General features: G+C 42.8%; 1 protein-coding gene across 1 annotated transcript in view; it reads right to left on the reverse strand.

Moving 5' to 3' along the window:
* Positions 1–10320, reverse strand: part of GSTUM_00000450001 (uncharacterized protein) — a gene marked incomplete at both ends in the record, with an annotated part of 12107 nt that extends 1787 nt beyond the window's left edge. The window contains one exon of the mRNA XM_002837613.1: positions 10294–10320. Coding sequence (XP_002837659.1) covers positions 10294–10320 — 27 coding nt within the window. The remainder of the gene's footprint in view (positions 1–10293) is intronic.
* Between the last annotated feature and the right edge of the window lie 1168 nt (positions 10321–11488).

The raw sequence follows: 11488 nt of genomic DNA on the forward strand, positions 1-11488 counted from the left end.
GTTGTGTCTTCGTAACTATGGCATTCCTAGGACTATCTCATGGTTCTTGAGGTCCACTACCTGGAAGGTTGCAGTTTCCCTATGGCTGTTAATGTCAATAAGTACCTCTGCCATGTGGGTTATAGGACCCATTATGCTTGGCTTCCCGTCCGCTAGGTAGACTTGTCTCGCTTTCTTTACTTCCTTGGCATTGAGGCCGTATTTGTCACAGATTTCCTTATCAATGAAATCTTCAATTGCCCCTGAGTTGAGCATTGCATATATCATTGTCTCTTTGTGCTTTTCATTATATATCTTTGTCTTGATTATCACATAATCTCCATCTCCTTCTTCATGTTGTGTGTGTAGTGCCTCATAGTACTTTGCTAACTTGATGGGTTTTTTAGGTCTGTATCTTTGGTCTCCCAGACTATCTTTTACTGGGGACCCTCATTGCTTTCTGCCGATAAGTCCTCGGCAATCATTTCGCAGATGTTACTCCTTTTCTGAAACTGGAAGCAATTGTTTTCAGCCTCCTTTATTCATTGGTATCCATTATCACATCGGCTTTGCAGAGTTTCCCATTCATTCTTCTAGCATATTCTTCTTTGGATAGGTTCAGAGCTGGTCCTACTCTCGATTTGTCCAATTCCATTGGTTTGCCTGGTGGTAATACTCTGCTTTTGCTCCGAGCTGCTTGTGGTTTGAAAGTTCCATCCACATTCCTGGATGATCTGACCATCCTATGTGCTATAGTGTTTTCCGAATTGTTCTGAACCATGTTCAGTTTACTTTCCTTGTCGATTACCCATCTTCCAAATCGTTCTGAAGTTGTGTAGCACTGGTCAGAAATTCTCCACGCGTCTTGCCGTCTTTTACTGCAGTTTCTTAGCAAAATGATGTAGTGAGTGGCATCATCAAATTCTGCCTCGTATTCCAATAGTCGACATTCGTTCCAGTATGCTGGGAAGGTCTGTTTTTCTTGTTGGAGTTTTTCCAACTTCCGTCTTGCTGTTTTTTTGACATTGGGATTGTCAAACCGATCAAAGAGAGTTGTCTTGAATTCTGCATAAGTGACTCATTCTCTTTGTTTTCTTCCATCTTGGAAAGACATGATCCATCGTCTCACGAGTCCTCTCAACAGAGATTTCTCAAAGGGAATCTTAATCTTATCATAATATTCTCCATACCTCTTGACTGCAAAGTATCCTTCGCATTGTGCTAAGAATATTCATAGTTTATTATTGGCCACTTTATACCTGTCCAGTTCTTTGACTTTCAGCCGTTGAATATTCCCGTATTCTGTATTTCATGTTACTGTAAGAAATGTTTGAAACTGATTTTCAGTCATTCCAATTACACTGGTACCTGGTACCAGAGCCCCTGGGGCTATTGGCCCAGGTGCAACCGATTCCAACATTCTTTCTAATTGTAGAGTTCCTGTAGGAGAGCTATCGACAGGTGATCCATTCTCCAGAGTTACTGGACTTGCTGCCCTTGAGGGCTCTGCTGAAACGTGGTCTAGGGTGTCACTAAATTCTCCTAGATTAAGGTTTTAATCATCGATGTCGATATCTCCTTCCCTATCAGGGTTGAATGAAGCCATCTTGGATTGTTTGCCATCGCTCTAGGTAATGCATTATAATATAACAATCCCCCTTCGGATGTTTAGTTCTTGGTAACAAGGAATAATACTTTTCTTTTTTCTACTTCTTAGTCTTACAATAGCTCTAGGCCTATACCTAAGTTACTGATAGTACATAACCTTTGTCTTCAATTGAGAACACCTATTATAAGCTTTCTCTAACTCTCCTTCGTGAAGAGTTATCCTTGGCATAACAATAATAAAGGTTGGGATAATGATAAAGAATGTAGAAGTAATTTTATATTTGTTATAGTAATAAGTAGGAAAAGTTCTTAGAACAAAGTGTGAAGAGCCTATCCTCCTCGGACTTACCAGCCTCCTGATATAATATTCTTCCTGTCCCTAGTCATGTGACCAAAAGTGGTCACATGCACAAAACCTCATCATAACAAACTAATCACATGACCAAAGTAGTCACATGTTCAAAACCCATAACCTCATAGTAAGGTCATGTGTGAAAACTTCTAAACCAATCATAACACAATAAACAAGTCATATGACTCGAATGAGTCACATGCGCAAAACCCATGACCTTATAATAAGGTCATATGCTAAATATTAATCATATGTGCAAGGCATACCCACAAGGTACACTTGCAAGGCATACTCACCAGGTGCCTGTCCCTTGACTCATATTTGAATCATGTGTAAAACCTATTAAATCATAATATAACCAATCATATGTCCCGAACCTGTCACATGCACAAAACAATAACATACCTATGACTCATAATTATGCATCATGTGAAAACCTTTTCTATGCCAAGCTACATTCATGACAAACTACTCAAAGAACTCTTGTCACTGATGACTCTTAAAGAGGCTGACCTTCCTGGGTATCTTGTCATCCACTTTTCTTATCTCTGGTATCTGCCTCCACAAAGTAGTTGCTTAATCTCCAGCCTTTTCATACTTCACTCAAGATTTCAGATGATCCATCATTCAGCCTAGCCATCATTCCACTTGCTGCAAACTCTCCTCCTTTTCCACCATCTTCTGTACCTTTTTACCTTCTATTTTTTTAGCCATCTAGAAACTAAAATTATTAGCTTCTACAGGCAATAGCTGATGCTACCAATTTGATAGGAACAAATGTGAAAGTTGAAATTGAAGGATGATAGTCATCGATTGTGTTCCTTCGGCTTTTTCATCTTCTCTTCTAAGCTATTGGTATAGTATACTCAGCACCTTACCAACCCTAACACCTATTCTCCATGAAATCCTAAGTTTTCTCTAGTTACATAGAATATGACTATACTGTTAGCCTCCAATTTTTGGATTTCCTCACCACTATACCAGGAGGTATTGTTTGCAGCTAGGGTGATGTTATCAGAAGGTCTATCGAGACCTTCTATAAAAGGAATAAGGTATGGCTGATGGATTCCAGTTGCATATTTGTAGGAATTGAGGTCAAGTTTATCTTTTTCGCTGGTTCTTTCCTCCTCTCTCCTCTTTCTTACAAGAATTAACTCAGTCCTGCCACCCTCTATGATTGCAGCATAGACCCTAATACTAGTCCTCCCAGACTTAAAGCTAGGCTTCAAGTGTTTTTCTTCCAACTCTTCAGCAGGTCTAACTCTGACTTTTCTGCCAGTACTATTTGGATCACAAACAATTGTAACTTCATCCATAAAAACAACCCAAGTCCATACCCCCTTCCAGTTCTTTCTTCTACTAGCAAGCATCTTTCTCTTTTCCTTTGGTCCTTTTCTTCAAAATCGCTTTTTTCTAGATATCAGAAGCTTAAAACAAGCTTCTGAAATAATCTTATCAAGAGTGGTCTTGCCTAGACCAAGATTCACTTTTTTAATAATATCCCGTGATGCTAAATAAGGCTTGGCATTGATAACTGACTCCATTATCTTTCTTTTTACACTAGTAATCTTGGTTGATCTTCTATGTAACGATCTCTCTTCAGATAGTTAGTTCTTGGCAATGGGGAATGATACTTCTCTTCTCCGTCTTCTTCTTTCTTCATCTTACGATAGTACGAGGCCTCTGCCTATGTTACCGATAGTACAAAACCTCAGTCTTCTATCGAGAATGCCTATCATAAGCTTTCACTAACTCTTCTCTGTAAAGAGCTTTTCTTTGTGTAATGATAAATCTGGCAATAAAGATATAGATTGTAAAGGTGTTTTATATTCTTTAAGGGAATAAGTAGGAAAAGTACTGAGAATTCAATCTAATTTTATTTAAACTCGTACCACCAATACAGGTATACGACGAGCCCCATGGCTGAGCCCCCAGGTTGTTGCATCCCGGATACCACTGACTACGAACTAACTAAACCTCCAACCCTGTACCTGAAACATGCCCATGCCATGCCCCAATACAAACACTAAATACAAAGCCATTAACGGTAAAGAAAAGTTCTCTTCAGCCCAGCCTACCCGCAAGCCAAGTTACACATACAAAATACACAAATTCCACTACTTCCACTTGAATGTGACCCCGCATAAACCTCCTCCACAGTAGAAATCCACTCGAGCATCCCCACTTAATAATCCCAGGACACCCCGCTGACTACTCTGGCACCCATCCCCATTCCCAAACAAAAGAAACACCCAACACCTAAGGGTGTAAACCCAAGGGAAAGCTGACTTGTAAGGTGAGGGCTCCCCAGCCAAGGGGGTACGAACTGTCGTAGAGAATCAGGTGAGCACCACACTGGCAGCACGGCCCAAAAACCTGGACAGAAGCAGCCAGGACAATATAGTTTCCAAGCTATCAGCACCTGACTGAACATGCCCAGGTATTCAACTCTTCCACTAACTCTTCAGCTCCCTCCGCAGACGGCGAACTCACTGCAGACTGTGTAGTAGCTAGTTTGCAATAGCGAACCGGCGAAGGTGATAACTCTTCCGAGTCGGAGACAAGTAGCACAGGTGAGGTCTGATCTTGTTTGACCCGGCACTTCTTGTTCTTCTTCCTCTTCCCACTCTTAGGTACAGGTCTAGTAACAGGAGTGAATGGGCCACCCTTATCACCACCCACTGCTACAGGAGGGACGCCACTAAAGGCGTTACCTAGACTAGCTACAGGCTCAGCCTTAGAGGACTCAGGCACCTGCCTCCTCGAAGGGGGTGATATCACCGCAACTGGTGTTACTACACCCAGATCCACCCCACCCAAACCAGGAGCAAGCACCTCAACAGGCCTCAACAAATCAGGAACCAGTCTACCCATACCACCAACCACAAACGAAGTTGCAGGAGGGGCCAGGATAAGTGGTGGCACAACATTCCCACGAGGGAGCTACTCCACTGGACTCTGAGAACTCTCAGGGTCTAGCCCACCCCCTCCAACCAAGATCACCGTAGTAACCAAAGCGATCAAGGTGACAGGCGAAGAGAGAATGACAGTGGAAACTTCAGCTGCCAATATCATGAGATAACCGCGATTAATAGCATGTTCATTCTCGAGGATAGCCGACATGGCAGATGTCACTTTCCCAGTGCAATTAAAGCGCCGAGAAAGGACGGAGATGTGATACTGAAGGCGAGAGACTTTGGCCTCTCGGGTGAAGTTCTTCTCGATGGCACGAGATAGAACCACCGACGAACATAAAGCGGACATGGCAGAGGGGACGGAGGCTTGGTTAGCCATTACAACTATGAGGAGGCGACCGTAGTGAACAACCGAAGGGATAAGTAGAAGAAAGAAAAGACTTCCAGTAAACATACGAGGAGGTGTAACAATGAAGTCCCCAAAAGGTATTCAAAGTTAAAGACTTGAAGCCTATCGTGAGATAGAAATCCAGGGCTCTGATTGGATCGACACCGAACCTTCACCACAGATACGGGGTGAAAGAAGGAGGAAAAGTACTGAGAATTCAATTTAATTTTATTTAAACTCGTACCACCAACACTGGCATATGATGAGCCCTGGGGCTGGACCCCCACGCTGTCACATGCCTGATACCACTAACTACGAACTAACTAAACCTCGAACCCCGTACCTCAAATATGTCCATGCCATGCCCCAATACGAACACTAAATATAAAGCCATCCTCGGTTAAGAAAATCCTCCTCAGCCCAGCCTACCCGCCAGCCAAGTAACCCATACAAAATACAAAAGTTCCACTACCGCCACCTAAATATGACCTTGCAAAAACCTCCTCCACAGTAGAAGCCCATCCGAGTGCCCCCACTCAATGATTCCCGGATACCTGGCCTACCTCCCAAGCACCTGTCCCCATACCCAAACAAAAGAAACACCCAAAAGCCCAAGTGCAGAAACCTGAGGGAAAGCTGAGTTACAGGGTGAAGGCTCCCTAGCTAAGAGGGTACGAACCGTCGTAGAGAATCTGGGGTGTACCACTCCGGCAGCGTAGTCCAAAATCCTGAATGGAAGTAGCCAGAACAAGACAGTCCCCAAGCAGCTAGCACTTGACCGAACATACCCAAGTATTCAACTCATCCTCCAACTCCTCAGCTCACTCCGCTGGCGGCAAACCCGTCGCAGACTCTTTAGTAGCCGGTTAGTGGTAGAGAACTGGCGAAGGCGATGACCCTTCCGAGTCGGGGACAAGTGGCACAGGTGAAGTCTGGTCTTGTTTCACCCATCACTTCTTGTTTTTCTTCCTCTTCCCACAACCAGGTAGAGGTCTAGTAACAGGAGTGAACAGGCCACCCTCATCACGACCCACCGCCACAGGAGGGACGCCACCAGAAGCGTTACCCCGACTAGCCACAGGCTCAGCCACAGAGGACTGAGGCACCTGCCCCTTTGAAGGGGGTGATACCACGGTAGTCGGTATTACCACACAAGAATCCACCCTACCCACACCAGGAGCAAGCGCCTCAACCAGCTCCAACAAATCAGGAACTGGTCCACCAACACCACGGCCCACAACCAGAGCTGCAGGAGGGGCCCAGATAACCGGCAACGCAACATTTTCCCAAGGGAGCTCCTCAACTGCACCCTGAGATTTCACAGAGTCTAGCCCACCCCCCACAACCGAGACTACCATAGTAACCGAAGTGACCGAGGGGACAGGCAAAGAGGGAATAACTGTAGGAACTTCAGCCGCCAACATCGTGAGATAAGCATGACTAATAGCACGTTGATTCTCAAGGGCAGCCAATAATGCAGAGATCTCTTTCTCAGCATGATAAAATCGCTGAGAAAGAAGAGAGATGTGATGCCGAAGGCGAGAGACTTTGGCCTCTAGGGCGAAGTTCTTCTCAACCGTACGAGACAGAATGACCAACGAACGTAGAGTGGACGTGGCAGAGGGGGCAGAGGCTTACTTAGCCATTGCAACTGTAACTGGTGACTATAGTGAACAACCAAAAGGATAAGTAGAAGGAAGAAAAGACTTCCAGCAAATGAAGAAGGAGGTATAACAATGAAGTCCTCCCAAGGTGTTCAAAGTTAAAGACTTGAAGCCTATCATGAGATAGAAATCAAGGGCTCTGATTGGATCGACACTGAACCTTCACTACCGACACAGGATAAAAGAAGGAGGAAAAATACTTAGAATAAAGTGTGAAGAACCTATCCTCCTCGGCCGCACCGGCCTCCTTATATAGTGTTCTTCCTACCCATAATCATGTAACCCAAAGTGGTCACATGTGCAAAACCAAATCATAACAAACTAGTCATGTGACCAAAGTGGTCACACACTCAAAACCCATGACCTCATAGCAAGGTCATGTGCGAAAACTCATAAACCAATCATAACGCAATAAACAAGTCATAGGACTTAACAGAGTCATATGCGTGAAACCTAGGACCTCATAATGAGGTCATGTGTAAACCATAAATTAGATGCACAAGGTATACCTGCAAGGCTCACTCACAAGGCATACTCACCAGGCACATGTCCTATGACTCATCATCAAGTCATGTGCGAAATATAACAAATCATAACATAATAAGTCATATGACCTAAATGAGTCATATGCATGAAACAATAACATACCTATGACTCATAATCATGAGCCATGTAAAAACCTTTTCCATGCCAAGCCACCTTCGTGACATTAGCTCCTCTCCTCCTAAGCCTGAGTCCCATTAGGCTTTATTCCCCAGTTTCAATAGTTCCCATGCGGCTAAATGCGTGGACCTCCGGAACTTATTGAGCTTGTTATCTGCTTCCTGCCAGCTTATCCTCACCGCTTCTAAGGTGAGGTTTTCCATCTCAATCGTGCGCTGCTGGGCATCATTCAGCTGCCTCAGCTCCATGCTCATTTTATCGTTTGCCGAAATTGTGGTCTCAGCTTGGCCCAGTTGTTCTCTAAGTCCTCAGATTTGCCTGTACAGGCTTCTGGTATCCGGTTCCATTTCCCTAGCTGAATTTTGGGGTCTCCCCTCCCTGGGCCTCATCCTCGTAGCCCTAGCCCTCTGCCATATCATGGCATCCTTTCCATCCAACTCTTTCTTTGTTCCATCCTTCTGTGGGTAGTATCTCGCAGTGATTTTCTTCATCCTGTGCATCTTGCACATGTTGTTGAAGTACTATTTCCAGTGCTTTAGGGCATGGTCCAGGTGCAGACCATACTTTTTATATTCTCTTGGGAACTACCCCGAGCCTTCCTTATTCCCATAGTGTGTAGGATATCCATTATTGTAGCATACTGTCTATGACATGGCATTATGCTGTGCTTATCTTTTCCTTTCCCTGAGTTCTTCATCAGTCAGCCCCATGAATGAGTATTCGGGGCTGGTTGGTGTTGTTTGGTGGGGGCTATCGCCCTAGCTCTTATGTGGTTGCAATGGCGCGAGCGCCTTTCCCGCACTTTTGCCTTGGTTGAATGTGATCATTACTTGGGCCAGGATTGCCTGGGTATCGCTGCTGGAAGGTTGAGATGGCATCTTGTATGTGTTCGAAGTTGTATGCAAAGTACCAAGTTTTATCGTGTTCTGGTTAATAATCAGTCCACTGGGCTCGGTATTGTAGATTTCCATAGGTCAAGCGAGAATCGACTATCTCGTTGAGTTCATATTCTGGTTCTCCATTGAGTTCAATTGGAGGGGGAGAAATAATTGTTTGTTATGGAAACTTAAGGTCATTGTGTAATTCGAGGAGTAAGATGTGGAATGTGTTATATATTCACATTAAGGAGGGAAGGTCGAGTTTATAAGCTCGGTTGCCCACTCTTTCCAGTATTTTGAATGGTACAATTTTCTTGTAGTCCAATTTCTTTAATAGTCTTATTATATGGATATTGCGTGATATTAGCCATACCATATCTCCCAGTTGTATGTTTGGATCCGGTCTTCGGTGTCTATCATATTGTTCTTTTTGCCGTTATTGTACTTGACCCATCTCGTATCGTAATATCTCCTGTAGTTTTCCCATGTTTGTTTTATCTGGTATTATACCATTAATCGTATGATATGTGGCCTGACTTTGTAGATGTTGTCCGTAATTCGCGAAGAAGTATGTTGTGCCAATTGTTTCTTTTTTACAATTGTTGTATGTGAATTCGGCTATTGATAGCAGCTTGTACTAATCATCTTGTTGGTAATTGACATAGGCGCGTAAATATTGTTTGAGTATTACGTTTACCTATTCCATTTGTCCATCAGTCTGTGGGTGAAATGCTGTGCTCAGACTGTTTTGTATTCCCATTTCTCCGCCTACTTTTTTCCACAGTCCTGATGTGAACAATGTTTCTCGGTCAGTAATGATATTCTTTGGGAGGCAGTGAAGTTGGAAGACTTCTTGGAGGAATGTTTGTATAAAGTCTGTCGTGTCCATATCTTTTCTGACTAGAATAAAATGACTTATTTTGGTTAGACGATCCACCACGACTAGGATACTATCGCATTTCTCCGATAACAGTAGGTCCATGATGAAATCCATAGTAATTGTTTCTAATGGTCATTCAGGTACTTCGTTCAATTTCAGTAATCTGTATGGTGCTGGTTTAGACGTTTTCGTACTTTAGCATATGTCGCAATTCTTGACATATTTTTTGATGTCTTCACGCAGTCTTGGCCTCTAGAATGATCTCGTGATGAATTCTGTGATTTTAGCCGTTCCTCCATGTCCTGCCATTCAGATATTATGGTGTTGTCGGATGATGTCTGTTCTTATCTTTTCTTTTTCCAGAATCCATTGTTTTTGGTCGTACCACATGTTTCCATCCTCCCATTGGCATAAACTTAGAGCAATTCCTTTCATCTTTTTTCCTTCCTTCAATGCTTCTCTTATTGCTTGAATTGTTTTGTCTCCTTCATTTGCCTTCTCAATTTCCTTTCCTTCACTTGATGTGAATTGAATAACCTCTATTGCCTCGAAGTAGGATTTTCGTAATAGTGTTCATCTTTTTTGTTTGATCCTTTTGTCTTCTTTTACTTGTAGTTTGTCACTTGCAATTCTTGTGAGAGCATTTGGCTTCCTGCTCTCTTTGCCTGGTCAGTATTCGATTTTGAAGTTGTATTTGCTTAGGTGTTCCATCCACCTTATCTGGTAGTTGTTCAAATTCTTAGTACTCATGAACTGGACTAGATTCATATGGTCGGTTAGAACTTGGACTGGATGGTCGTTGTTCAGAATTTATCTCCTCCATTTCTTTAATGCTTGAACTATTGGTAATAGTTCTTTGTTTGCAATGTCGTAGTTGTACTCTGCGGGGGTCATTGTCTTGGATCAATCAGACACTGGCCTCTACTTTCCGTCTTCGCATTGTTATGATAGTATACCTGAATACACATATTTCGAGGGATCCGTTTCAATCATTGTCCTTCAGTTTGGGTTGAAGTGTACCAGTATTGGTGCTGATGTCAGATGTGTCCGAATGGCATCATATACTTTTTGTTCTGTTTCTCCCCATTCCCATTTCTTGTCTTTCTTGGTTAGTGTATAGAGTGGTTTTGCAAGCCTGCTAAACCCTTCTATGAACCTTAGATAAAAGTTTCAGAATCCCATAATGCATTGAACATCTGTTTTGTTGTTTGGTTTTGCTCAATCCCATATTGCCTCTGTTTTGAATGAGTCAACCTTGACCCCACCCCGATTGATAATAAATCCGAGGTATTCAGTTTCCTCTTTATAGAATTCGCATTTCATTGGTTTGATCTTCATTCCTGATCCTTATATCATAGCCATAATATTGCTGACATCCTTCTGATGTTGTTGCATGTTTTCCAAGTAGATGAGTACATCATCTAAGTCTACAATGCAATATATGTCGAGGTACTTATTGAGTACCTTGTTGATCCACCCCTGGAACGAAGCTAGTGCACTGGCTAGCCCGAAAGGCATAACCAAGTATTTGAACAACCCGTATCTTGAGGCGAATGTAGTCTTCCCTTTGTCTCCTGCTTTGATATGCATATTGTGGTATGCATCCTTAATGTCGAGTTTGGTGAAGTATTTTGCTAATCATAGTCTATCCAGTGCCTCTCCTATTAAGGGTAGTTGATATTGATCTTTCTTGGTAACCAAATTTAGGGCTCTGTAGTCTACACAGAGCCTCACTTTTTCCATCTTTCTTTTTAACAAATAGTATTAGAGATCCTCTTGAGGCAAAGGAGTCTCTGATCCATCCTTGCTTTAGGTTTTGCTCAATGTACTTTCTAAGTTCTTCGAGCTCTGCTTCTCCTAGTCGGTATAGCTTGTTGTAGGAAATCTCTTTCATTTTTCCCATTTTCTCGCCTTTGTTCAGTTGAATTTCATGGTCAATTCCTGGTCTTTGAGGTGGTAGCCTCGTAGCTTCTTCCTCTTGAAATAGATTCGTGAATCGAAGATATTCCTTTGGAATCAATTCTTTCCATCCTTTTTTTCTTTGGTATTTCTTGTCTTGGATTGCTAGTTCCATGCTGATGTTGATCTTTACTAGAACCACTTTCTCATCTTCGTATGTCCATTTGAGAATTCCTGTTGTATCGCCTCTTCAATAATACCG

The sequence above is a fragment of the Tuber melanosporum genome (genome assembly GCF_000151645.1).
Source record: "Tuber melanosporum whole genome shotgun sequence assembly, scaffold_197, strain Mel28".
Lineage (NCBI taxonomy): Eukaryota > Fungi > Ascomycota > Pezizomycetes > Pezizales > Tuberaceae > Tuber > Tuber melanosporum.